Source organism: Oncorhynchus keta, chromosome 21 (assembly GCF_023373465.1).
Source record: "Oncorhynchus keta strain PuntledgeMale-10-30-2019 chromosome 21, Oket_V2, whole genome shotgun sequence".
Lineage (NCBI taxonomy): Eukaryota > Metazoa > Chordata > Actinopteri > Salmoniformes > Salmonidae > Oncorhynchus > Oncorhynchus keta.
This window is the reverse complement of record NC_068441.1, coordinates 21,436,854-21,464,134: the sequence shown is the minus strand read 5'-3', so window position 1 is coordinate 21,464,134 and position 27,281 is coordinate 21,436,854. Positions and strand designations below refer to the sequence as shown.

General features: G+C 45.1%; 1 protein-coding gene and 1 long non-coding RNA gene across 29 annotated transcripts in view; both read left to right on the top strand.

The window, feature by feature from the left end:
* The window catches only part of LOC118400251 (solute carrier family 41 member 1-like), a 43,521-nt gene extending 16,412 nt beyond the window's left edge, over positions 1 to 27,109 (top strand). For 2 of the 24 annotated variants that reach the window (XM_035796920.2, XM_052473479.1), the window contains exons 3-11: positions 5,714 to 5,821; positions 17,910 to 17,981; positions 18,688 to 18,832; positions 20,421 to 20,567; positions 21,148 to 21,295; positions 21,562 to 21,641; positions 22,731 to 22,865; positions 22,942 to 23,090; positions 23,161 to 27,109. In XM_035796920.2, coding sequence (XP_035652813.2) covers positions 5,714 to 5,821; positions 17,910 to 17,981; positions 18,688 to 18,832; positions 20,421 to 20,567; positions 21,148 to 21,295; positions 21,562 to 21,641; positions 22,731 to 22,865; positions 22,942 to 23,090; positions 23,161 to 23,346 — 1,170 coding nt within the window. In that variant the 3' untranslated portion in view covers positions 23,347 to 27,109. The remainder of the gene's footprint in view (positions 1 to 5,713; positions 5,822 to 17,909; positions 17,982 to 18,687; positions 18,833 to 20,420; positions 20,568 to 21,147; positions 21,296 to 21,561; positions 21,642 to 22,730; positions 22,866 to 22,941; positions 23,091 to 23,160) is intronic. The other 22 variants (XR_008074267.1, XR_008074259.1, XR_008074266.1 and 19 more) reach the window with 22 other exon arrangements.
* On the top strand, positions 2,244 to 3,563 carry LOC127910309 (uncharacterized). 5 transcript variants are annotated; one of them, XR_008074276.1, is made up of 4 exons: positions 2,244 to 2,647; positions 2,686 to 2,989; positions 3,142 to 3,255; positions 3,294 to 3,563. It is a non-coding gene; the product is annotated as an uncharacterized LOC127910309 (long non-coding RNA). The 5 variants fall into 5 exon arrangements; XR_008074273.1 differs by having other exon boundaries at positions 3,066 to 3,255; XR_008074274.1 differs by lacking the exon at positions 3,142 to 3,255.
* Positions 27,110 to 27,281: the final 172 nt, after the last annotated feature.

The following is a 27,281-nucleotide window of genomic DNA, read 5'->3' as shown; positions in this document are numbered from 1 at the left end:
AACTGATGTCCTTTTGTTCACCTGACCTAGAATTCCTTACAATCAAATGCCGACCGCATTAACTCCCGAGAGAATTCTCTTTGATTATAGTCACAGCCGTGTATACCCCCCCCCCCAAAGCCAAGCAGAGACCTTGACGGCCCTGAAAGAACTTCACTGGACTCTATGTAAACTGGAAACTTTATATCCTAGGCTGCGTTTATCGTAGCTTGGGATTTTAACAAAGCTACCTAAATTTCTAACTTCCGCGATGCATACAAGGACCTCCGCCACCCTCCCTTCGGCAAATCCGCCCACAACTCAATCTTGCTCATACCGTCCTATAGGCAGAAACTCAAACAGGATGTACCCGTGACTAGAACCATTCAGTGCTGGTCTGACCAATCGGAATCCACGCTTCAAGATTGTTTTGATCACATGGGCTGGAAAATGTTCCGGGAAGCCTCAGACAGTAACATCGATTTATATGCTGACTCGGTGAGTGAGTTTATTAGGAATTGCATTGGAGATGTTGTACCCACTGAGACTATTAAAACCTACCCCAACCAGAAACTGTGGATACACAGCGGAATTCGCGCAAAACTTCAAGCGCGAACCACCACATTCAACCATGGAAAGAAGTCGGGGGAATATGGCTGAATATAAACAGTGTAGTTATTCCCTCCGCAAGGCAATCAAACAAGTGAAATGTCGGTATAGGGACAAAATGCAGTCACAACACAACAGGCCAGACACGAGACATATGTGGCAGAGTGTGCAGGCAATTACGGAATACAAAAAGAAAACCAGCCATGTCACGGTCAACGACGTCTTGCTTCCAGACAAGTTAAACACCTTCTTTGTCCTCTTTGAGGGTAATACCGACGCGGCCCGCTACCAGGGACTGCGGGCCCCCCCTATCCTCCTCCGTGGCCGACGTGAGTAAGACATTTAAACATGTTAACCCTCATCTTCAGAGCATGCGCAGACCCGCTGGCTGGTGTGTTTACGGACATTTTCAATCGCACCCTATCCCAGTCTGCTGTCCTCACATGTTACAAGATGGCCACCATTGTTCCTGTACCAAAGAAGGCAAAGATAACTGAACTAAATGACTATCGCCCCGTAGCACTCACTTCTGTCATCATGAAGTACTTTGAGAGACTAGTCAAGGATCATATCACCTCCACCTTACCTGCCACCCTAGGCCCACTTCAGGTTGCATACCGCCCCAACAGGTCCACATACGATGCAATCGCCATCACACTGCACACTGCCCTATTCCATCTGGACATGAGGAATACCTATGTAAGAACGCTGTTCATTGACTACAGCTCAGCATTCAACACCATAGTACGCTCCAAGCTCATCATTAAGCTTATGGCTCTGGGTCTCAACCCCGTCCTCTGCAATTGGGTCCAGGACTTTCTGACGGACCGCCCCCAGGTGGTGAAGGTAGGAAACAACATCTCCACTTCGCTGATCCTCAACACTGGGACCCCACAAGGGTGCATGCTCATTCCCCCCCCCTGTACTCCCTGTTCACCCACGACTGCGTGGCCATGTGTGCCTCCAACTCAATCATCAAGTTTGCAGACGACACAACATTAGTAGGCTTGATTACCAACAATGACTAGACAGCCTACAGGAAGGAGGTGAGGGCACTCAGAGTGTGGTGTCAGGAAAACAACCTCTCACCCAACATCAACAAAACAAAGGAGATGATTGTGTACTTCAGGAAACAGCAGAGGGAGCACCCCCATATCCACATCAATGGGACAGTAGTGGAGGTGGAAAGTTCCTTGGCGTACACATCACGTACAAACTGAAATGGTCCACCCACACAGACAGACAGTGTGGTGAAGAAGGCACAACAGCACCTCTTCAACCTTAGGAGGCTGAAGAAATTTGGCTTGTCACCTAAAACCCTCTCAAACTTTTACAGAAGCACAATCGAGAGCATCCTGTCAGGCTGTATCACCGCCTGGTACGGCAACTGCACCGCCCTCAACCTCAAGGCTCTCCAGATGGTGTGGTGGTGCGGTCTGCACAACGAATCACCGGGGGCAAACAACCTACCTTCCAGGACACCTACAGCACCCGATGTCACAGGAACGTCAAAAAGATCATCAAGGACAACAACCACCCGAGCCACTGCCTGTTTACCACGCTGTCATCCAGAAGGTGAGGTCAGTACAGGTGCATCAAAGCTGGGACCGAGAGACTGAAAAACAGCTTCTATCTCAAGGCCATCAGACTGTTAAACAGCCATCAATCACTAACATAGAAAGGCTGCTGGTTAGCAACCAGCATTATTGGCCCAGGGGCTCCCCCCTAGGAAAATAATCTAGCAGAAACACTGCTGTGTGCCATCAGTGTTACTGCCTGTGATGTCATATGTGTTCCAACCATTGGTGTCACTGCACAGTCATCAACATTGCGTTGGTGTTTTATGCTGCTGGGTTCAGAATCCTGCCTGTAGAAAGTGTACAGATATACACAGCAGTTTCATATGAGCAGTGTTTCTGCTGCATTCATTTAGCTGTCGAACTGCACCATGGTAAAATCTGCAATGTTTTTAAACATAATACATTTTTTAACATCATAGTATTTCTACCAAACATGCAGTACTTTTGATAATCTGTCTGGGTACAACACCATTCTAAAGGTTATTTAGCTCTGTCTGGGTACAACACTGTTCTAAAGGTTATTTAGCTCTGTCTGGGTACAACACCATTCTAAAGGTTATTTAGCTCTGTCTGGGTACAACACCATTCTAAAGGTTATTTAGCTCTGTCTGGGTACAACACCATTCTAAAGGTTATTTAGCTCTGTCTGGGTACAACACCATTCTAAAGGTTATTTAGCTCTGTCTGGGTACAACATCATTCTAAAGGTTATTTAGCTCTGTCTGGGTACAACATCATTCTAAAGGTTATTTAGCTCTGTCTGGGTACAACACCATTCTAAAGGTTATTTAGCTCTGTCTGGGTACAACACCATTCTAAAGGTTATTTAGCTCTGTCTGAGTACAACACCATTCTAAAGGTTATTTAGCTCTGTCTGGGTATAACACCATTCTAAAGGTTATTTAGCTCTGTCTGGGTACAACACTGTTCTAAAGGTTATTTAGCTCTGTCTCGGTACAACACCATTCTAAAGGTTATTTAGCTCTGTCTGGGTACAACATCATTCTGAAGGTTATTTAGCTCTGTCTGGGTACAACATCATTCTGAAGGTTATTTAGCTCTGCCTGGGTACAACACCATTCTAAAGGTTATTTAACTCTGTCTGGGTACAACACCATTCTAAAGGTTATTTAGCTCTGTCTGGGTACAACATCATTCTAAAGGTTATTTAGCTCTTTGTGCCACTGTGACAGCCAAACCTGCCTGTGCACGAAACAGTGCACTGTCCTCGAGACAGCATGCTTGTCAGACCCAGAGAGACAGCAAGCCAGTCACTGGGACGCAATACATATTAGGAACTTTTGTAATTCCTTCTCTTCAGACCTCACCCCTCACCTAGTCAAGTCTCAACACTGTACTAGTCAAGTATCACCCTACCACCTCAACGCCCCCCCCAACCCCAAGCTCGCAAGCAGTGTTGGACCTGTGCAAAGTCAGATTTTTTTCCCAGTTTTAAATCTAATTTCCTGTCATTCAAAACATTTTGCATTTTGCCATGGCTTACAACATGTTCATATGCTCGGCAGCTTTAGGGGGCCCACAACCCAAAATAATGGGAAGAATATCCTTTTAAAAAGTCACCAGATCTTCTAAAAAATAATTATCGTGGGGGGTATGCCCGGTGAACACTCCACATGAGCAACACTGGACAAACAGGGCTGCGTTCCTTTCCTCTTGATACACCATGATACTGACTCTGATATCCACAGAGTTTGCAGAACTGGGGCTGGTCGTTGGGGGGTGAGGTGTTGGCTGGGCTCCACTGTTCCATTGGAGACAACAACATATATAACAGCTGGAGAGGAGAGTAGAGAGAGGAGGACAGGGTGAAAGTAGGGAAAGGAAAAGGGAGGGATGAAAGAGGTAGAGTTTAATAGAAGAGAGACAGAGAGAGAGAAGTGGGTTAGGGTGGTTGGCTAACCAGAGCTGGGTTGGGAGAGGGACAGAAGGTGGGGTGGTGGGGTCCCTGTAGAGTCAACCGTTTTAAAGAGCCCAGGCTGCTGACAGACAGAGAGGAGGTTAACAGTGCTATCACCTCCACCCAGACTGCTGATGAAACACAGCTATTTCTCACTGTAGGGATGTGTAGGCAGGATAAAGTTATCTAGATGTTATTCCTCTCCCCTACAGCCTTCTCAGTATTGATTTAGCTGTGGGCTGAGCGATGAGCTGCAAGTGCTGGGGGCAGGTGGGACTCACTCTGAAGGCAAGCGCTTTCTCAGTTGATGGATTATTGTCCCCAGCCTTATACCCCAGCCCCAACCCCATCCCCCAGCCTTATACCCCAGCCCAAACCCCATCCCCCCAGCCTTATTCCCCAGCCCCAACCCCAACCCCCAGCTTTATACCCCAGCCCCAACCCCATCCCCCCAGCCTTATTCCCCAGCCCCAACCCCAACCCCATCCCCCAGCCTTATACCCCAACCCCAACCCCATCCCCCAGCCTTATACCCCAGCCCCAACCCCATCCCCCAGCCTTATACCCCAGCCCCAACCCCATCCCCCCAGCCTTATTCCCCAGCCCCAACCCCATCCCTCCAGCCTTATACCCCAGCCCCAACCCCAGCCCCAACCCCATCCCCCCAGCCTTATACCCCAGCCCCAACCCCCAGCTTTATGCCCCAACCCCAGGCTTGTACCACTGCCCCAACCTTATAGTGAGTCTAACCCAGTCATTCCTTAGCCATGTATCCCAAAATCATCCTCATCCTTATGCACCAGCCCTGTCTATCCTCTGTCCCACTTTGCTGCTCCTGCCACTGCACTGGGCTAATGGAGAAACATCAGAGAGGCACTTTACCACAGTCATCAGTTCAGGGACTCATAGAGACCATCTCAAGGGCTGGAATACAGCTAAAGTGGGGGGCATAGTGGGCCGGTAATCAGCTCCAGGACCACAGAGTCATCAACTGGGAATTTCCATTTGATTCTACAGCAACTCAGCTGCGTGAGCGTGAGCATTTGTCATTTATTCATTTTCTCTGATGTCTCCCATCCCAGGCCATACAGTATATCTAAATGACCCTTTAGATTTAGCTGGCCTTGCTCCTGGCTGACTTTGCCCCAGACTAAGTCGTTCACTGTGGAGAGGTATGGTAACTGGAACAGAGGCAGAGAGTATTAAATACTCTCTTCCTCTTTGCCAATCTGCCTGCTATCTCTCTGCCTCAGCACAAGAGCTAGCAGGCAGATGGAGGGTTACAGTAAAAACAATGTGGGCTGCAAGTACTGTATGAAAGGTAATATCAATAAAATAAATCTTGTTACAGTGTTTTATTATAGTGTTGTTGAAGACAGGGAGAATGGCGAGAAAGGGTACGGGAAGAGAGAGAGGAGAGGGATAGATAAGGAGCAGGTGGATGTTTAGAGAAGAGAGGGAGAGAGAAGTGACAGAAAGAGGGTGGTGAATGGTTACAGTGTAAGGTCAAAATGACCTTGCTCCTCTCCAGAGGGAATATGATTATGATTCCAACACGGTTTGAACAGATAGCATGTCACTGAGAAAAGGAAGAGATCAGGTTTCAGACTGTGTTCTTGTGTTGCAGCACTGGACGGTGTTTACAGAGGTGACAGAAGTCTTCATCCTGGTCCCAGCGCTGCTGGGGTTAAAGGGCAACCTGGAGATGACACTGGCTTCCAGACTGTCCACAGCGGTGAGTGTGTGTGTTGTGTGTGTGTGCGTGTGTGTGTAGGTGCCTGTGTGGACATTTCTGGACATGTGTGTGTGGGGTGTGTGTTTTCTGTTGTGTGTCTGCACCAGCCAGAACTGTTTTCGGTCGTTTCTCTTTGTTATCTTGTTATTTCCGTATTCATTTAATACATATGGACACATACCACGCTGCACCTTGGTCCTCACCTTCTTCCACCGACGACGACCGTTACAGAATTACCCACCACCAAAGGCCCAAGCAGCGTGGTAATGGGCAGGAGCAGCGCTATAAGGAGGAATGGACATGGGAAGACATTCTGGACGGCAAGGGTTGCTACACATAGGAGGAGATCCTGGCTGGAAGGGATCGCCTCCCATGGGAACAGGTGAAGGCAGCCAGGAGAGCGGAGGCAGCAGGTAAAGGGGGCCAGCGCTTTGAGGGAACACGGCTGGCAAGGAAGCCCGAGAGGGAGCCCCAAAAATGTGTTGGGAGGGAGTGTGGCTAAGTCAGGTAGGAGACCTGAGCCAACTCCCCGTGCTTACTGTGGAGAGAGGTGGACCGGGCAGGCACTGTGTTATGCCATGAGGCGCACGGTGTCCCCGGTGCGCAGGCATAGCCCGGTGCGGTACATAGCAGCGCCTCGTATCGGCCGGGCTAGAGTGGGCATCGAGCCAGGTGCCATGAAGCCGGCTCAGCACATCTGATCTCCAGTTCGTCTCCTCGGGCCGGGGTACATGGCACCAGCCCTACGCATGGTGTCAGAACGCCGCAGCCCGTCTGGTGTTCAACCTTCCAAAGTTCTCTCACGTCACCCCGCTCCTCCGCTCTCTCCACTGGCTTCCAGTTGAAGCTCGCATCCGCTACAAGACCATGGTGCTTGCCTACGGAGCTGTGAGGGGAACGGCACCTCAGTACCTCCAGGCTCTGATCAGGCCCTACACCCAAACAAGGGCACTGCGTTCATCCACCTCTGGCCTGCTCGCCTCCCTACCACTGAGGAAGTACAGTTCCCGCTCAGCCCAGTCAAAACTGTTCGCTGCTCTGGCTCCCCAATGGTGGAACACACTCCCTCACGACGCCAGGACAGCGGAGTCAATCACCACCTTCCGGAGACACCTGAAACCCCACCTCTTTAAGGAATACCTAGGATAGGATAAAGTAATCCTTCTCACCCCCCACCCTTAAAAGATTTAGATGCACTATTGTAAAGTGGCTGTTCCACTGGATGTCATAAGGTGAATGCACCAATTTGTAAGTCGCTCTGGATAAGAGCGTCTGCTAAATGACTTAAATGTAATGTAAATGTAAATGTGTCCCCGGTTCGCCAGCACAGCCCAGTGAGGGCTATTCCACCTCGCCGCACTGGCCTGGCTACGGGGAGCATTCAGCCAGGTAGGGTTGGGCAGGCTCGGTGCTCGAGAGCTCCAGTGCGCCTTCACGGTCCGGTCTATCCGGTGCTACCTCCACGCACCAGCCCTCCGGTGGCAGCCCCCCGCACCAGGCTGTCTCTCTGTCTCCTTCCTACAGGTGCTCCCTCCAGTCCGGATCTGCCGGAGTCTCCCATCCATTCGGGACCCGTGGCTAGGGTCCCCAGTCCGAGATCGGCGGCAAGGGTCACTGCTCTTAAGAGGCCACGGAGGCGGGCTAAGAGGCGGACAAGGACTATGGTGGAGTGGAGTCCACGTCCCGCGCCAGCGCCGCCACCGCAGACAGACACCCACCCAGACCCTCCCCTATAGGTTCAGGTTTTGCGGCCGGAGTCCGCAACTTTGGGGGGGGTATGTCACGTTCTGACCTTAGTTCTTTTGTTATGTCTTTGTTTTAGTATGGTCAGGGAGTGAGTTGGGTGGGTTGTCTTTGTTAGCTTTTCTTTGATTTGCTATTTCTGTGTTTGGCCTGGTATGGTTCTCAGAGGCAGCTGTCAATCGTTGTCTCTGATTGAGAACCATAATTAGGTAGCCTGTTTTCTATTGTGTTGGGTGGGTGATTGTTTTCTGTTGTGTGTCTGCACCAGCCAGAACTGTTCTCGGTCATTTCTTTATTATTTTGTTATTTCAGTGTTCATTTAATAAATATGGACACATACCATGCTGCACCTTGTTCCTCACCTTCTTCCACCGACGACGACCGTTACAGGGGTGGGGAATGGAATTAATGGTATTTTTTATTTATATTTTTCTTCTTGGGGAGGGGGGGACTGTGGGAGAGGTCTCGAATGGTTGAGGGACAGCTATTGGGGAACTGTGTTGGATCTTGGAGGGTTCGGGTTCATGTTTTTTGGCCTGTTGGGAGACCTGTCAACGTGCCTTTGAGCAGGGCATTGACCCTGGATGCTTCTGTGTGTCGCTCTGAATGGGAGTTTGTTGGATGACTGGTATGATGTAGCTGTTTAGCGGCTTCGATGCTATTAGTATATTGTATGTTTCGGATATTCAATAAAGATTTTTTTTTTAAGTTATTGATTTCATGAACCTTATTTCTAAGGCCACATATAATAATATGGGCTATGTTCAGTCTTTTCCTGGGTAGCTTATTAGAGATAAACATATGAAAAGAGCAAAGCAAAATAAAAATATATACTTTCAGCTCTCCATTAATTGGTGTGTGTGAGGCGGTATTGAAGCTACAAACCCATAGGATTGGCTCTCTCATCCCTTCCAGGCTTCTGGGAGGGTGGACAATTAGCCTGTCATAGCAGATGTAAGCAATGTCCCAACGCACTCTAGGAGCTTTCATGGCTGGAATAAGTTCTTTCCTCTTCTGGCGCACAGCTTCAGGATAGTCCTCGTTGAGGAATATATACATTCCTCTCAAGTTCTTGGCTCTTTCCAGAACAGCTACCTTGTCCTTGAACCTCAGGAACTTGACCACTATCGGCCTAGGCCTGTCACCTGGGCTGGTGGTGGGTTTTCCAGTCCTGTAGGCAGGTTCCACCTCAATCTTCCGGTGTTCCATCAATTTCTCAGAGTTCATTTCCTTCACTTTGTCCTCTGACTCCATCTAGGTCCCAGAATCTCAGGATTTTGCAATTCCGTTGTTTTGCCTTGATTGTCCCTCGAGATGTATCCATCATTGTTATCATGGATTCACACACAGAACTGATGTCCTCTCTCAATGACTTACAGTTTGCCGACATCTTGCCGTTCTCCTGTTTCACCTCATCGAGCTGACCCTGGGTAGGTCACAGGGAAGATTGAACACAACAAACCGCAGGGATCTAGACAGCCACAAACCCGGGACAATCCGCAGTCCCAGCCACAATGTCTAACCACGTTGCGGGCCGTGTTCAAGCCCTCAACAAACCCTGCTAGCTTGATAGGCAGCTAGCCAGCAGCTAGGCTAGTTGCTATGCCAAATAGCTCCTCAGTCCTGGCCTTGGTTGGCAGGATCACTGAACAGAGTGTAGCAGTCCCAGCAACTGATGCCAAATGTGCCATGGGATCCAAACTAAAAAGTTAGCTTGCTACTAAGAAACTTTCCAATATACTTTCAAAACAAAAAATAAAAAATAATGGCACACAGAAGTCCCCACTTGAGATAACATTTTCCAGAAGAATAAGGAATAACTTCAAAATGTAAGTATAATGTTTATTTATTAACCAAATTATGTACAAACTTTCATATTAATTTTGAATTAAAAAATTGAGTAACTGTTGTTTATCAGCCCGTTGTCAAGTTAGCTAACATGTTGGATGTGATAGCTAGCTAGCAGGCGATCTCATTCTGCTTATTGGCTGTTTAAAGATGAACAACCTAACTAACTAATCATAGATTCAGCAATATGTCAATTGTGAAGATCCGTACAGTTTTAAAATCATGAAATGGTGAACTTGCTAGCCAGCTGAAGACATGTAACAAATTGTTTTCTTCCATTTGTTTTCAGGGACTGAAGTGGGCACCTGATCGCGTTTCACTCCATTGCATTGGCTCGGCAGGAGAAAACGGTCCTGCCGATTCATTTGGACGGAAGACATTTTAACAACATCTGATGAAAGACTTAGGAAATGCAGCTAGATGTGTTCTGTTCAATCTAGGCTTGCTAGCCAGCCGAGTTATTTGTTCATTCTGTTTTGCTAACTAGCTGCCTGCAGTGTCTGTTTACCTAACGTTAGCTAACTTTATCTTGCCACCTTCCCTTCCAATATTGTTTTGCACTATTGGGGTTGGTGTTACTAGTTAAAATTAGAGGCTAAGTTATTCTACTCTTACTTTAAACAACTTGACCAAGCCTGAAAAAATATGCAAAACTGTTAACAAAGCGATTGCACGTTAATAAGTCATTCCTAAATGAGGGACATTGTTGCGGCTTCAGCAACTTGAACCAGCACAGAAATTTGAGCAGTGAGGTTAATTTCTTCCCCCTTGTGTCTGCTTGTTCCAGGTTGAAGAACATCTCACCCTGACACCCTGCAGATGTAAAGAACTTGTCTGGAACCTGCCAGTCACCAGGATAATTACCATGTCTCAGGATATTATTTAGGAGTGTGCAATATCACAATGTTAGATAGAAATAGATTCACCCATGTTATCGTTTATCATCCAGATTTGTCAGGACAATTTAGGAAGCTCATTCTATAATACAGATGATTACAGTGATACAGTGATTTATGTCCCAGGGGATTGCACTGTGTGCAAGTCTTCAATTTAGACCACAATTAATTGAATTTGTCCTACTGTACCAAACAAGTGTATGAATGTTGGAGGTTAATCTCCCTGTCCCTCACTTGGGAATGACTTATTTTGTACAATGGACTGTGTTTTAAGTACTCATGCACAGATACAGGAAAAACAATAAAAAGGTTAACATTTATTAAAATTACAAATGTTGATGTCTCCACATGTTTCTGGTTTTGAGGCTTGGGCATCTGGTGACCGCAGATCATCTGGCTAATCCCATGTAAGGAGAGAAAGGCATCAACACTATTACAATGCTGTATTTATTTAATTGAATAGACACTCAGTGTCCAGTTTATTAGGTACAACCATCTAGTAACGGGTCGGACCCACCTTTGCCTCCAGAACAGCCTGAATCCTTCAGTATCAAGGGACCTAACATGTGCCAGAAAAGCATTCACCACACTCTTACACCACCGCCACCAACCTGTACCGTTGACACCAGGCAGGATGGGGCCATGGACTCCTGCTTCGTATGTCAAATTTGGACTCTGCCATCAGCATGACCAACAGGAAGTGGGATTTGTCAGACCAGGCAAAGTTTTTCCACTCCTCAATTGTCCTGTGTTGGTGATCGCTTGCCCACTGGAGCCACTTTTTCCTGTTTTAGGAGTGGAACCCGGTGTGGTTATCTGGTGCAATAGCCCATCCGTGACAAGGACCGATGAGTCGTGCGTTCCGAGATGCCGTTCTGCACACCACTGTTGTACTGCGCCGTTATTTGCCTGTTTGTGGACTGCCTGTTAGCTTGAACGATTCTTGCCATTCTCCTTCGACCGCTCATCAACGACTTGTTTTCCCCCACAGAACTGCCTCTGACTGGATGTGTTTTGTTTGTTGCACCATTCTTTGTAAAACCTAGACACAGGATGCCGGCCATTTCTGAGAAACTAGAAACCACGCGCCTGGCACAGATGATCATACCATGCTCAAATTCGCTTAGGTCACTCGTTTTGTCCATTCTAATGTTCAATCAAACAGTAATTGAATGCCTCGATGCCTGTCTGCTTTATATATCAAGCCACGGCTACGTGGCGTACCATTTTCATGAACAGGGTGGTGTGCCTAATAAACTGTACACTGAGTGTATATTCTTGTTTGATATCCATTTATATAATTATATTGGACATGTTATCCTTTATCACATGCCAGTATTTGTTTTGTATCCAATGCATTTAGCTTACATTAGGATGAAGTAGCCTAGGCCTTCTAATCTAGTTAGATTGCTTCATATCTCCTTTCAATATTAGTTATCAACATAACATGGTTTTATCTTAAACATCAGTGTCATTTAATAATATGCACAGGTGTGATAGTTGTATGAATTCATCAAAATGCAAGCCTACTCATTAGAGAAAAAATGAATTTCTTACGTAGTTGGGGTCTCAATTATTATTTTTTCTTTACTTTTTTTCCGATAACCGTACCACTCCCCTAATTGGAGTAAACTAACAAAAAACACTTAGGCCTCTACCTCTAGCTTACACACACTATATACATTTTACGGACACAATCTATTCTACATAAGTTATATTTAGTTTGTTTTTAGTCCTGTCCTCCTTCTACCCTCAACCTCTCCCATCTATTTCTGATGTCCATCCAGTTTGATTTCTCATGACCCACCTCAAGTTTTGAATCCGGCCTTGTTTTGCTTATCAGTTCATAAACAATGTACCATGGAATCGGTACATCGAATATCTCTTCCCAACTATTTTGCGATCGTTATGGCACAGCTGTCCATTTTTTTAGTCCTGAAATTAAACTGCTATATTTTTTTATTTATCCCAATTTCCTTTAACCCTCTTAGATATTATCCTGACCAATGTGCCCTCTAAATACACCTCTGCTGTCTTCAACCAGGATTTCAGCGATCACTGCCTCATTGCCTGCGTGCATAATGGGTCCGCGGTCAAACAACCACCCCTCATCACTGTCAAACGCTCCCTAAAACACTTCATCGAGCAGGCCTTTCTAATCGACCTGGCCCGAGTATCCTGGAAGGATATTGACCTCATCCCGTCAGTAGAGGATGCCTGGTTGCTCTTCAAAAGTGCTTTCCTCTCCATCTTAAAGAAGCATGCCCCATTCAACAAATGTAGAACTAAGAACAGATATCGCCCTTGGTTCAACCCAGATTTGACCAGCACAAAAATAACATGTGGTGTTTTGCATTGGCATCGAATAGCCCCTGCTATATGCAACTTTTCAGGGAAGTCGGGAACAAATATACTCAGTCAGCTAGGAAAGCTAAGGCTAGCATTTTCAAACAGAAATTTGCTTCCTGTAGCACTAAATCCAAAAACTGTTGGGACACTGTAAAGTCCATTGAGAATAAGTGCACCTCCTCCCAGCTGCCCACTGCACTGAGGATATGAAACACTGTCACCACTGATAAATCCACAATAATCGATATTTTCAATAAGTATTTTTCTACGGCTGGCCATGCTTTCCACCTGGCTACCCCTACCCCGGCCAACATCTCAGCACCCCCTGCAACTTGCCCAAGCCTCCCCCCCGCTTCTCCTTCACCCAAAGCTGATGTTCTGAAAGAGCTGCAAAATCTGGATCCCTACGAATCAGCTGGGCTAGACAATCTGGACCTTCGCCTTCTAAAATGATCCGCCAAAATTGTTTTGTATTTTCTGAGATCCCCCAAAGATTGGAAAGCTGCCTCGGTCATCCCCCTCTTCAAAGGGGGAGACACTCTATACCCAAACTGTTATAGACCTATGTCCATCCTGCCCTGCCTTTCTTAAATCTTTGAAAGCCAAGTTAATAAACAGATCACAGACCATTTTGAATCCCACCGTACCTTTCTCCACTATGCAATCTGGTTTCCGAGCTGGTCATGGATGCACCTCAGCCACGCTCAAGGTCCTAAATAATATCATAACCGCCATCGATAAAAGACAGTACTCTGCAGCCGTCTTCATTGACCAGGCCAAGGCTTTCAACTCTGTCAATCACCGCATTCTTATCGGCAGACTCAATAGCCTTGGCTTCTCAAATGACTGCCTTGCGTGGTTCACCAACTACTTCTCAGACAGAGTTCAGTGTGTCAAATCGGAGGGATTGTTGTTTGAACCTCTGGCAGTCTCTATGGGTGTGCCACAGGGTTCAATTCTCGGGCCAACTCTTATCTCTGTATATATCAATGATATGCTCTTGCTGCTGGTGATTCTCTGATCCACCTCTACACAGACGACACCATTCCGCTTACTTCTGGCCCTTCTTTGGACACTGTATTAACAAACCTCCAGATGAGCTTCAATTCAATACAACTCTCCTTCTGTGGCCTCCAACTGCTCTTAAATGCAAGTAAAACTAAATGCATGCTCTTCAACCCATCGCTGCCCGCACCTGCCCGCCCTTCTAGCATCACTACTCTGGATGGTTCTGACTTAGAATATGTGGACAACTACAAATACCTAGGTGTCTGGCTAGACTGTAAACTCTCCTTCCAGACGCACATTAAGCATCTTCAATCCAAAAGTAAATCTAGAATTGGCTTCCTATTTCACAACAAAACCTCCTTCACTCATGCTGCCAAACATACCCTCGTAAAACTGACTATCCTACCGATCCTTGACTTTTGCGATGTCATTTTCAAAATAGCCTCCCAACACTCTACTCAGCAAATTGGATGCAGTCTATCACAATGCCATACGTTTTGTCACCAAAGCCCCACATACTATCCACTTCTGCGACCTGTATGCTCTCGTTGGCTGGCCCTTGCCAAACCCACTGGCTCCAGGTCATCTATAAATCTTTGCTAGGTAAAGCCCGTCATCTCAGCTCACTGGTCACCATAGCAACACACACCCATAGCATGCGCTCCAGCAGGTATATCTCACTGGTCATCCCCAAAGCCAACACTTACTTTTGCCACCTTTCCTTCCAGTTCTCTGCTGCCAATGACTGGAACGAATTGCAAAAATCTCTGAAGCTGGAGTCTTATATCTCCCTCTCTAACTTTAAGCATCAGCTGTCAGCAGCTTACCGATCACTGTACCTGTGCACAGCCAATCTGTAAATAGCACACCCAACTACCTCATCCCCATATTTTTACTTACCCTCTTGCTCTTTTTCACACCAGTATCTCTACTTGCACATCATCATCTGCACATCTATCATTCCAGTATTAATGCTACGTTTGAATTGTTTTGCTTCTATGGCCTATTCATTGCCTACCTCCCTACTCTTCTACATTTACACACACTGTACATAGATTTTTCTTCTTTTCTATTGTGTTATTGACTGTACGTTTGTTATGTGTAACTCTGTGTTGTTGTTTTTGTCGCACTGCTTTGCTTTATCTTGGCCAGATAGCAGTTGTAAATGAGAGCATGTTCTCAACTGGCCTCCCTGGTTAAATAAAGGTGACATTTAAAACATTTCAAAATATAAAACATGTTGGTCTTTAATGCAGGGCCTACAGACAACTTACTATTGAGAGTAAGGATAGTACAATACACCAGGTGCAATTTAAAATATGGTTGGGCATCAGCAGTTTCTCTCATATCAGTTTCTGACAGTCACTCAATTAGTCATGTCAACTAAAATGTTTAGATTGGTAGTTAGGCCATATTCACACTACGAGAGATGAAGGAGAGTCTGAGGAGTGGAATGGCGAAAGAGATATCTACTTTTGAATTTACATTCAATCGTTGCCTTACCTTTCGTTGTGGCTGGCAATGCAACATTCTTGGTCCACAGCTCAAATTTTTATCAATATCATAGAAGACATTGTATGAGGTAAAAGCAAATAGAGACTGAAAACATTGATAATTCCCTTGGGAGTTGCTTCTTGCCTGGTGGCTCAATACAGTCAAGCAAAGAAAAACATTTTTAGATTTTAAACTACGGTGACAATCTCAGAATGCAACAGGCTGTTACTACAATTACAGGTAATTCCATAAAACAAGTTTCAAATATAAGTAAAATGTCTGTACATTTCAGCTTTTTTTTTAAATTGCTCTGCTATTACAATTTTTACTGGAAGAGTGTTGGCTTAACGAAACAATTCTGTTTACACTTTGCTGCTTAAAGGGGGGCAACTGTCGGGCGAGTGTTGTGCGAGGTAGCGGTCCAGCTAAATTAATTAATCATGGCCGAATACCGACCGGGCATGCAGGGAACGTGCCCAGGGGCCTTGACCTCCAGTGGGCCCCGATTGATTGTGTTAGTCATTCAGATATGATATAACATGGCATTAGTCATTACAAAATGTGTAGAATTGCAGGTAGTGCAAATTTGTAATTGCAATTTTTTTTCTCTCTGCCCTGTGGCAAAATGAGTAGGAGAGCATAAAAATTGCTTTAAAACTGCAACATTTTCTCTACGCCCCATGGCAAAACGTGTAGAATTGCAGGAAATTAACCTTGAAAAAAATACATTTCTCTCCACCATCAAGAGGGGGGCCACTAAAATCTTTTGCCGCAAGGTGGGGGGCCTAAAAGCTCTAGCCCAAAAGGCTATAGCCGGCCATGGGAGAACCCTTTAAAGAACCCTTTTTGGTTCCAGGAAGTACCCTTTTGGGTTAGATGTAGAACTCTTTCCACAGAGGGTTCTACATGGAACCCAAAAGGGTTCTACCTGGAACCATAAAGGGTTATCCTATGGGGACAGCCAAATAACCTTTTTGGAAACCCTTTTTTCTAAGAATGTATTCCTAGAACTATGTAGTACCTAAATTTAGTAGCTCACTGCTGCTATTAAGCACATCAATCCACACATTCCTTCCACTGGCTTGTGGGAAAACAGCCTGACAAACACAGCAGAATGTGATAAGCTTTTCCAGTTCTTTCCTGTCTTGACCTTTGAGTTGTGATGCAGGTGAATTGAGTGTAGGGCTCCCAGATATTGCTATGTTGGGTAACCCCCATTCCAAGACTGGAAGGAGGAAGGGTGGATGCATTTTTTATGTAGGAAACTTTACTGCTTTCCTTGCTGTTGCGACTTGGTGGCAGCCAGGTGACTTGAGCGTGTATGATCTGGCAGATGGACTGTGTATGTCATTTGTTTGGTGTGACATTAGCCTACTCCCGTTCCACCTAGAGTTATTGTTTTTCTTGGAGGATCTTGGCTCGCTCCAGTTGGCCACGTTTCTTTCCACGGAATTACTCATTATCAACAGATTAAGATCACTGTAAGTTTCCTAATGAGCCTATCAAAGAAAAAATGGTTGATCCCAGGGGCTGAGACAGAATGCCATCCACATGACCACATCTCTGTCTTCTTTCTTATTTTGATCTGCTGAAAATGGTTGTTTTTGTTTAGGGGTTGAGGAGATTCTGGGCTAAACTCACTCTGACATCCATTATTGGCATGGTTTAATGTAAATGTTCATAATAAATGTAATATCTGCTATTCCTGCTCTCTTTCTCTCTAAGCCTAAAAGAGGGATGAGTGCTAGGCTAACAAAAAGATAGCGGGGTAGCTAGCTACCGTCATTTACTGTCACACACTAAACCCTTAGACACTGCCTTATCTCACCACCAGCTCATAGCCTTCAACAGCTGGAAAAACACACACCAACCGAAAAACAACCAAGGCTAAAGCTTACGTGACATTGTGGCCTATTCTGGCTGAGCCCTTGCTGCCGTCATCACGCCGTCAGTGGTGTGTGTGTGTGTGTGTGAGCGTATGGTTTCTTTATTGTTTGGGTGGCTGGTGTGTGTAGTGTAGTGTGACCTGCCCTGTCTCTTATCTCCCTGCCTTGTGCCCCCTTATCCACCATGCAGCCAACTCCACTCATCTCTCTCTGTACACATGGGTTTGAAACACGGCCCCTGAAGGCTCACCCTTCCTCTTTCAACTTCCTTAAATGACTGACACAGATACAGACACACACACACGCCTCTGAGCAGTGTGGTCATTAGGCTCATAGCCTCTGACACACACTGTGCCTCTGTTGGACAGCCACTTGATGCTTGAGACCATGAATGAGAGAGACGTGTGTGTGTGTGTGTGTGTGTGTGTGTGTGTGTGTGTGTGTGTGTGTGTGTGTGTGTGTGTGTGTGTGTGTGTGTGTGTGTGTGTGTGTGTGTGTGTGTGTGTGTGTGTGTGTGTGTGTGTGTGTGTGTGTGTGTGTGTGTGTGTACAGAGATGAGATAAGTGGGCCGCAGGGTGGAGGGGTCAGAGCTTCTTTGAGAATTCTTTGAGAATTGAACCCTTATTGTTCTGACAGAACCTAGGGCCTATGACACAGCGCGCGCACACACACGTTTTCATGTACATGTATACATACTCAATTGTCCAGATTCTCAGCTTTTGAAACATCATGATTCTGGTTCCTTTTCCTCTTTTCAAACCGTGGCCAGTCAGACATCGTTGAGTGCTGTGGTCTTGGTCTCATGGTAATCTGTGTTATAGTTGTGTTGCGTTCTCTTACGGTCTCCTGCGTCTCTCTCTGCAGGCTAATATTGGTCAGATGGACTCAGCCAAGGACATGTGGAAGATGATCGTTGGAAACCTCGCCCTCATCCAGGTAAGGAACACTCTATGAAAGAAAAGGAGAGCCGCTGTCTTCATCATTATACCTTGATGAATACAGCCTGTCTGTCGAAACGTTGATCATTAGGTTATTAAATGATTGCATCTGAGCTCCTAAAGTGTGCGGCTCTCCTTTTCTTTTTCAAGTGTTCTACTCCGCTAGCCAGCCTAAACAGGTGTGCGTGTCTTTTGCACATGGAACACTCTATAACATCCCACCACACCTGCATGGAAAACTGTGAAACAGAAAACCATTCAACACATTCTGAAACAAAACATGTGCATGGAATGATGGAACACCGACATAAAAAAATCACAAAATAAGTCCAATCACGGTGTGTCCTGGTAAGGTGACATTTTGTTACCAGAACTGGACACAGTCAGATGTACAAGTGCTCTTATGTGTAATATTGGACTGGTTCCTGGAAGCCCCCTAACCCCAGAACTTTGGATCCCTGTCAGTCACATAACCTGCTAGAGGGAGTCACTGTGTGCTGGGTCAGCTCACCAGGGGATTACAGTACTCACTCACACACACACACACACACACACACACACACACACACACACACACACACACACACACACACACACACACACACACACACACTAAGCCTCCTCAGGTCAAGGAGACCTTTACTACAGTGACACACACGTACAGTATAGTTTACAGTACCCCTTCTCTTTCTGCCTTCTCCCAGGTCCAGGCCACGGTAGTAGGGTTCCTGGCGTCCATCGCCGCGGTGATCTTTGGCTGGATCCCAGAAGGGAACTTTAGACTGGGACATGCTATCCTGTTGTGTGCCTCCAGTGTGGCAACTGCATTCATCGCTTCTCTGATACTAGGTACCACTAGAAGAATAACTATATAAATAGTACTGTAAACATTTTTCAGACTGTAATTGTTCATATGCACATAGTAACGATTTAACCTCTCTAGGGTAAGTGGAATGCTAACGTCCCACCTAACCAACATCCAGTGAAAGTGCAGGGCGCCAAATTCAAACAACAGAAATCTCATAATTAAAATTCCTCAAACATACATGTATTATACACCATTTTAAAGATAAACTTGTTGTTAATCCCACCACAGTGTCAGATTTCAAAAAGGCTTTACGACAAAAGCATACCATGCGATTATGTTAGGTCAGTACCTTGTCACAAAAAAACACAGCCATTTTTCCAGCCAAAGAGAGGAGTCACAAAAAGCAGAAATAGAGAAAATTAATCCCTAACCTTTGATGATCTTCATCAGATGGCACTCATAGGACTTCATGTTACACAATACATGTATGTTTTGTTCGATAAAGTTCATATTTATATCCAAAAATCTCTGTTTACATTGGCTCATTGTTATGTTTTGCCTCCAAAACATCCTGTGAAAGATGTCAATTTACAGAAATACTCATCATAAATGTTGATGAAAATACAACTGTTATGCATGGAATTAAATATATACTTCCCCTTAATGCAACTGCTGTGTCAGATTTCAAAAAAGCTTTATGGAAAAAGCACACCATGGAATAACCTGAGTACAGCGCTCAGAGACCAAAACAAGCAATACAGATACCCGCCATGTTATGGAGTCAACAAAAGTCAGAAATAGCATTATAAATATTCACTTACCTTTGATGATCTTCATCAGAATGCACTCCCAGGAATCCCAGTTCCACAATAAATGTTAGTTTTGTTCGATAAAGTCCTTAATTTATGTCCAAATACCTCCTTTTTGTTCGTGTATTTAGTACAGTAATCCAAATGCGCAGGCACTAGGTCCAGACAAAGTCAAAAAAGTTATATTACAGTTCGTAGAAACATGTCAAACGATGTATTTAATCAATCTTTAGGATGTTTTTATCATAAATCTTCAATAATGTTTCAACCGGAGAATTCCTTTGTCTTTAAAAATGAAAGGGAATGGACACACGCCTGACTGAACACATGTCCTTCTGGCAGATCCTTGACTCAATCAGCTCTCATTCTCTCCCACTTCACAGTAGAAACCTGAAACAAGGTTCTAAAGACTGTTGACATCTAGTGGAAGCCTTAGGAAGTGCAATATGACCCCACAGACACTGTATATTGGATAGGCTAAGACTTGAAAACCTACAAACCTCAGATTTCCCACTTCCTGGTTGGATTTTTTCTCCTGCCATATGAGTTCTGTTATACTCACAGACATCATTCAAACAGTTTTAGAAACTTCAGAGTGTTTTCTATCTAAATTGACTAATAATATGCATATCCTAGCATCTGGGCCTGTGTAGCAGGCAGTTTACTCTGGGCACGCTTTTCATCCAGACGTGAAAATACTGCCCCCTACCCCAAATAAGTTAACACTGATTAAACTGTGATCAAATCAACATGTTACATATTTCCATAAAGCTGATTATGATTGGTGTGTTTAACATTAAGCCCCTCCTTCTGTCTGCAGGGATCATTATGATTGGTGTAATCATCGCATCCAGGAAGGTGGGCATCAACCCTGACAATGTGGCCACGCCCATCGCTGCCAGTCTGGGAGATCTGATCACCCTCTCTCTGCTGGCTGGCATCAGCACAGGACTGTACAAGGAGCTGGGTACGCGCGCACACACACACACGCACGCACGCACGCACGCACACACAGACGGACACTTGAGATCACAGAACTAAATAGAACACATGCTTGAGATACAGACACACTCAGACACACTTATCACTCACATACACACATCTCACCAACACCCACTCTGCGTTATACTTATCTGTCTCACCCCAGGGTGTGAGTGTGGCTGAGTATCTGATCAGCCTTTTCAGGCAGTAAAAGTCCCAATGGAAACACTTTAACTCGACCCTTCCTGGCTTGACACTAATAGAAGGGATCTTATTTTAACATAGGCCTACTTGAGGTTTGATTCCACCACTAACCTCACAGTGGTACGGAATGTGTGTATGTCTGAGTGTGTGACCCCACAACTATGCCATCTACTGTTAGTTCAGTGACCTCACCATCACATATAAAAAGATGGAAACACTCATGTTGGAAAAGTAATAACACATTTCCTATTCACAAACAGCGTTGTGTACCATGCGTTGGTACCGTTTTTATATTGAGCTGATGAAGTGTGTGTGTGTATAGCGTAACAAGGATGCTGACTCCTGTGTGTGTTTTCTTACAGAGTTTAACGACTATGCCAACCCGTTGGTGTGTGCTGTGTTTGTGGCGCTGACCCCTCTGTGGGTGCTGATCGCTCGGAGGATCCCCTCCACCAGAGAGGTGCTCTACTCAGGCTGGGAACCTGTCATCATTGCCATGGCAATCAGCAGGTGCAAGACCTATGTCCCTCCTCTCTCTCACCTGTGTCTCACCTTCCTCTCATCTATGTCACTGTTCTCTTACCTGTCTCACCTTACTCTCATCTAAGTCACTCTTCTCCTACCTGTTTCACCTCTCTCTCATCTGTGTCTCTGTTCTCCTACATGTTTCACTTCCTCTCATCTGAGTCACTGTTCTCCTACCTGTTTCACCTACCTCTCATCTCTCACCTGTGTCTGTCTTGTGTTTCACCTCCCTTCCTCTGTGCTCTCCTCAGTGTTGGGGGTCTGATCCTAGATAAGACCGTGTCCAACCCCAACTTCGCTGGCATGGCTGTCTTCACTCCTGTTATCAACGGTGAGACTCTCTCCTGGCACTGAATACTCTGCACACAACCACTGATACACAACCACTTATACACAACCACTGATACACAACCACTGATACAGTGAATTTGGAAAGTATTTAGACCCCTTGACTTTTTCCACATTTTGTTATGTTACATCCTTACTCTAAAATGTATTTAAAAAATAATAATCCTCATCAATCTACAGACAATACCCCATAATGACAAAGCAAAAGAAACGGTTTCTAGAATTTTTTTCAAAAGAAAAAAAAACTGATATGACATTTACATAAGTGTTCAGAACCTTTACTCAGTACGTTGTTGAAGCACCTTTGGCAGCGATTGCAGCCTCGAGTCTTCTTGGGTATGACGCTACATGCTTGGCAAACCTGTATTTGGGGAGTTTCTCCTATTCTTCTCTGCAGATCCTGTCAAGCTCTGTCAGGTTGGATGGGGAGCGTCGCTGCACATGTATTTTCAGGTCTCTCCAGAGATGTTCGATCGGGTTCATGTCCGGGCTTTGGCTGGGCCACTCATGGACATTCTGAAAATTGTCCAGAAGCCACTCCTGTGTTGTCTTGGCTGTGTGCTTTGGGTCGTTTTTCTTCTTGAAGCTGAACCTTCCCCCCAGTCTGAGGTCCTTAGTGCTCTGGAGCAGGTTTTCATCAAGGATGTTTTTATTTGACCTTTATTTACTGTAACAAGTCAGGCAAGTCAGTTTTAAGAACAAATTCTTATGTAAAATGACGGACTACCAAAAGGCAAAAGCCTCCTGTGGGGATGGGGGCTGGGATTAAAAATAAATTAAATTAAAATATAGGACAAAACACACATCACTACAAGAGAGACAACACAACACTTCATAAAGAGAGACCTAAGACAACAACATAGCATGTTTTAGAGGTGTTCAGAACAAGGTTAAGGGCAGAGAAAGCTTGTTGGACACTAAAAAAGTTTTGTTGTAGAGCGTTTAACACAACATCCGGGGAGGGGCCAGCTGAGTATAAGACTGTATCATCTTAAGGGGTCTGAATACTTTCCCGAATGCGCACTGTACACTATGTCTGTCTCATATGTGTGCTGTATTGTGTGTATGCCAGGTGTGGGAGGTAACCTGGTAGCGGTGCAGGCCAGTAGAATCTCCACCTATCTGCACATGAATGGTATCCCCATGGGAGACCCTGACCCCAACCCCAGGAAATGCCCCACCCCCTGCACTTCCTTCTTTGGTTCCAGTGAGTATTGATTAGTTTCATAAAAAGGTACAATATTGACTGATATTGACTTAATTGATTTCTCTCTCTTTCCCAGATGTCAACTCTCGTTCAGCACGGGTGCTCTTCCTCCTGGTTGCTCCAGGTCACCTGGTCTTCCTCTACACCATCAACTCCATGCAGGGAGGACACACCACACTAACATCCATCTTCATAGCCTTCTACATGGCTGCTGCATTACTGCAGGTACACACACACACACTCACACCCCCACACACCTTAACCCCCCCTCACCACTCACCGTCTCTGTCTCTAGGTGTTGATCCTGTTGTACCTGGCTGACTGGATGGTCCACTGGATGTGGAGTAGGGGGATGAACCCTGATAACTTCTCTATTCCTTACTTGACGGCCCTGGGAGATCTGCTGGGGACCGGCTTCCTGGCCCTCTGCTTCCATGTCCTCTGGCTCATTGGAGACAGAGACACTGACGTGGGAGACTGAACACACACCTGGACAGCATACATACATAGCATCAATTCGGGCTCACCGGAAACAACCTGAACAACTGAACTGTACAGTATCTCCCTCTGGACATCGGAACAACTGAATCACTTTCAGACCCAGACCTCAACCCTAACCCCTTGACCTCCAATCTCCCCCCAAACCCCTCCCCCTGGGTCACAGACTATGCCATTTTTTCTTTATTTGACTAAATAAGAGTTTTACTACTATTGTTTTTATTGTTATTATGATGACGATGATTATGATTATTATTGTTAATATTGAATTTGATAAGAATCTATATCTGTTTTACCATTGGGTGGGTGAATCCTCATTATTTTCAATGGGGACATTCTCCCTTGGGCCAGTCACATTGGCAGCATTTGTAAAGATGAGCTCGATCTTAAAGACTTGAAATGAAGACAGACAGACAGCAAAAAAACCTCACACAAGCCTAGAATGCTTAATCACCAAGTGCTATACGTATAAAGAGATGAATACATTTTTAAGGGACCCTTCCAATTTGCCTTGCCTTGAGAGTAGTGATTCAGTGGGGGCAGCTCCACAGGGGCCCGGACCAGAATGTAGAGACCTGAATCCGCTTAGGTAACAACCCCCCAACCCTGTTAAAGGATGACTGAACACTAACCTGAAAAGAAACAGGAAGATTTAAGTTGCCCTTAAGCACAGATCTAGAATCAGTTTACCCTCTCCAAATCCTAACCTTAACCATTGGGGAGGGATGAAAACATAACTGACCCTGTATCAGTGGTAAGAGGCAACCTCAACCTAGTTCATGGACATAGGTCCTGCCAGTTGGTACAGTCAGGTGCTACATTATGTTTCATAGGTCACCAAGGAGGTGCCAGATCATACTGTCAGGTACCACATTATGTTTCATAGGTCACCAAGGAGGTGCCAGATCAGACGGTCCGGTGCCACATTATGCTTCATAGGTCACCAAGGAGGTGCCAGATCGTACGGTCAGGTGCTACATTATGTTTCATAGGTCACCAAGGAGGTGCCAGATCATACGGTCCGGTGCCACATTATGTTTCATAGGTCACCAAGGAGGTGCCAGATCAGACGGTCAGGTGCCACATTATGCTTCATAGGTCACCAAGGAGGTGCCAGATCATACGGTCAGGTGCCACATTATGTTTCATAGGTCACCAAGGAGGTGCCAGATCGTACGGTCAGGTGCCTCATTATGTTTCATAGGTCACCAAGGAGGTGCCAGATCAGACGGTCAGGTGCCACATTATGTTTCATAGGTCACCAAGGAGGTGCCAGATCATACTGTCAGGTACCACATTATGTTTCATAGGTCACCAAGGAGGTGCCAGATCGTACGGTCAGGTGCCTCATTATGTTTCATAGGTCACCAAGGAGGTGCCAGATCAGACGGTCAGGTGCCACATTATGCTTCATAGGTCACCAAGGAGGTGCCAGATCATACGGTCAGGTGCCTCATTATGTTTCATAGGTCACCAAGGAGGTGCCAGATCATACGGTCCGGTGCCACATTATGCTTCATAGGTCACCAAGGAGGTGCCAGATCATACGGTCAGGTGCCACATTATGCTTCATAGATCACCACCAAGGAGGTGCCAGACCGTACGGTGCCACATTATGTTTCACACTCAGTTGGAGGGTTGTTTTTTAAATTAAAGTCAACCCCAATTCATGCCAAACATGTCCTTAGTGGTCCTTGAGGCCTCAATGCTCAATAGCAAGGTTTCAACACCTCCTTGTTGTCCCCTGGTCCCCTGAATCCTCCTAAAGGGCTACGATTGTGACATTTCTTTAATTACATTTGTTTATTCTTTGTTTTCACACAAACACTTAGACAGAAAGTGTTTGGACTTCATTAGTTAGTGAGGAAAGACAGGATGTTGAGGGAGGAATTGTCAAACCAATATTGCCTGCTTAGGAATATCATGCAAACATCTTGCTCGCTCTTTCTGTCTCTCGCTCTCTCAAGCTTTCTCAAATGGTTCAAACAATATCAGCGATCTTCTTGAGTTGAAGCAACTCAAGGCCTGTCCATGCTGACTACCACACTTCCTTAATGTCTGTTGTGCATTGTACATACGCACTGTGCAGCTGACCTACAATATCTGCCACAGACGCCATGCTTCAAAATGGCCTCCTATCCTACCCACATTAACATACTGTCAGTATAGACACTCTAATTCTCGTAAGCAGCAGAGCCCAGCTTGATGGTGAAATGCATGTGTTATCATCTGATGCTTTGTTATCTGGTGTTCAATTTATATGTTGTTTTAAGGGGCCAGCAGAGTGCATGTGCAGGGCACATAACATGAATATTCAAAACGTGTGCATTATGAGTTAAGTTTCCTTCTCTTTAAAAGATAATGTATCCTTCTTAGGTTTGACACAATTTACAAAGTGGAAGTTGTGTCCGTTATTAGATGTATTCTTTAAGTTCATAATTTTTCTTAATCCTTCTGTGATCTTATGTGTTAGAGAATGATTATGTCATGTTTATGATTGAGAGCCCCAGTGGGGTTAAGTGTCACTGTTGGAAAGTACTGTAATATACACACACAGGCACCAGAGGGCAACATTGTCATATGAGTGAATGTGAGACAGTGCTGATAGTGATAGTGGCTGTTCACTATTAGCTTCATCTAGATTATAGAACCTGTATCCAAGATTCTAATGTAGAACCTGCATTTTCTAGATTCTAGAATTTGTATTTTCTTGATTCTATAATCTGTGTCCATGATAGAATTACATACCTTCTGGATTCTAGAGCCTGTATCCAAAATTATATTCTAAAACCTGTATTCTTGAGGCGGAACCCTGAATCTAGAACCTGGGTTCTCTCTGCTGTCTTACTGAACCTGTGCCAGCGTTCTGCCCCAGTACGGATAAGAGGTTGTGAATACTTCTTCAGGGGAAGGAATGCTTTTTCTATTTATTTTTAGATGCACACAAAGCAAATTGTATATACTATATTTATTCTATAAATAAGGTGTTTATTTTTCATTTAATTTTGTCTCTGTTCTGTCGCTGTTTTTGTAATTGTTTCTCATTTAATTTTTTTGTTCATCCTTTTTTGGGTTGTATCCAGCCAGTAGAGCTTCAGCGCTGCCGCGGTAGATTAGCGCCTAGGCTAACAAACAGTGTGGGTGCCTAATATCTGATGAACCTCACACAACTTACATCCCCTGCCCTCGGGCAGGGACCCAAACATAGAAGGCCTTAACCTATCAGGAACCAAGCTCAACACATAGTAACCAATCAGGAGCTAGGCTCACCACAGAGTAGAATCTCTCTAATTAGCTTTTATTAATAACTGACATACCTTGATTTGATGTTGTAATGTAATGAATGAATAAATAATCTATGAGAGAGGCTGCATGGTTGCAATGGTTGCAGTGTTTGGGAATCACTAAGGACAGAACCTTCAATTGAGAACATAAATGAATAGATGGATATTGTAAACAGAAGGCTCTGACTAGAACAGACTAGTGGTCAGACAACAGAGGTATAACGGATGGATCATTTCTCAATAACCACATTCCTCAACCCTCACCTCCCAGACACACACACACACTACTAGCACAAAATGTCCATACAGATATATTGGTTACACACACAAACACACACTTAATCTGGAACTGTGTGCTCCCCCTGCTGTCCCCCTCTCTAACCCTGTAACTGTAGTGGGGTTCACAATCTGCAGGACTTTATAAATTGCTGGAAATAAAGGACTATATTATTTTGTACCACTCTTCTGTATTGCTGTAGTCTTCTGTGAGTCACTCGGTGTGTGATTGTATGGGGGGCTATACCTGAATTAAGAGAACCTAAGAGCTGGACGTCAAGTGTGTGTGTGTGTGTCAGGTGCGGTTATGCCTTTCTGAGGATAGAATGTATCATGGATATGGGGCAATGAGTGGCCT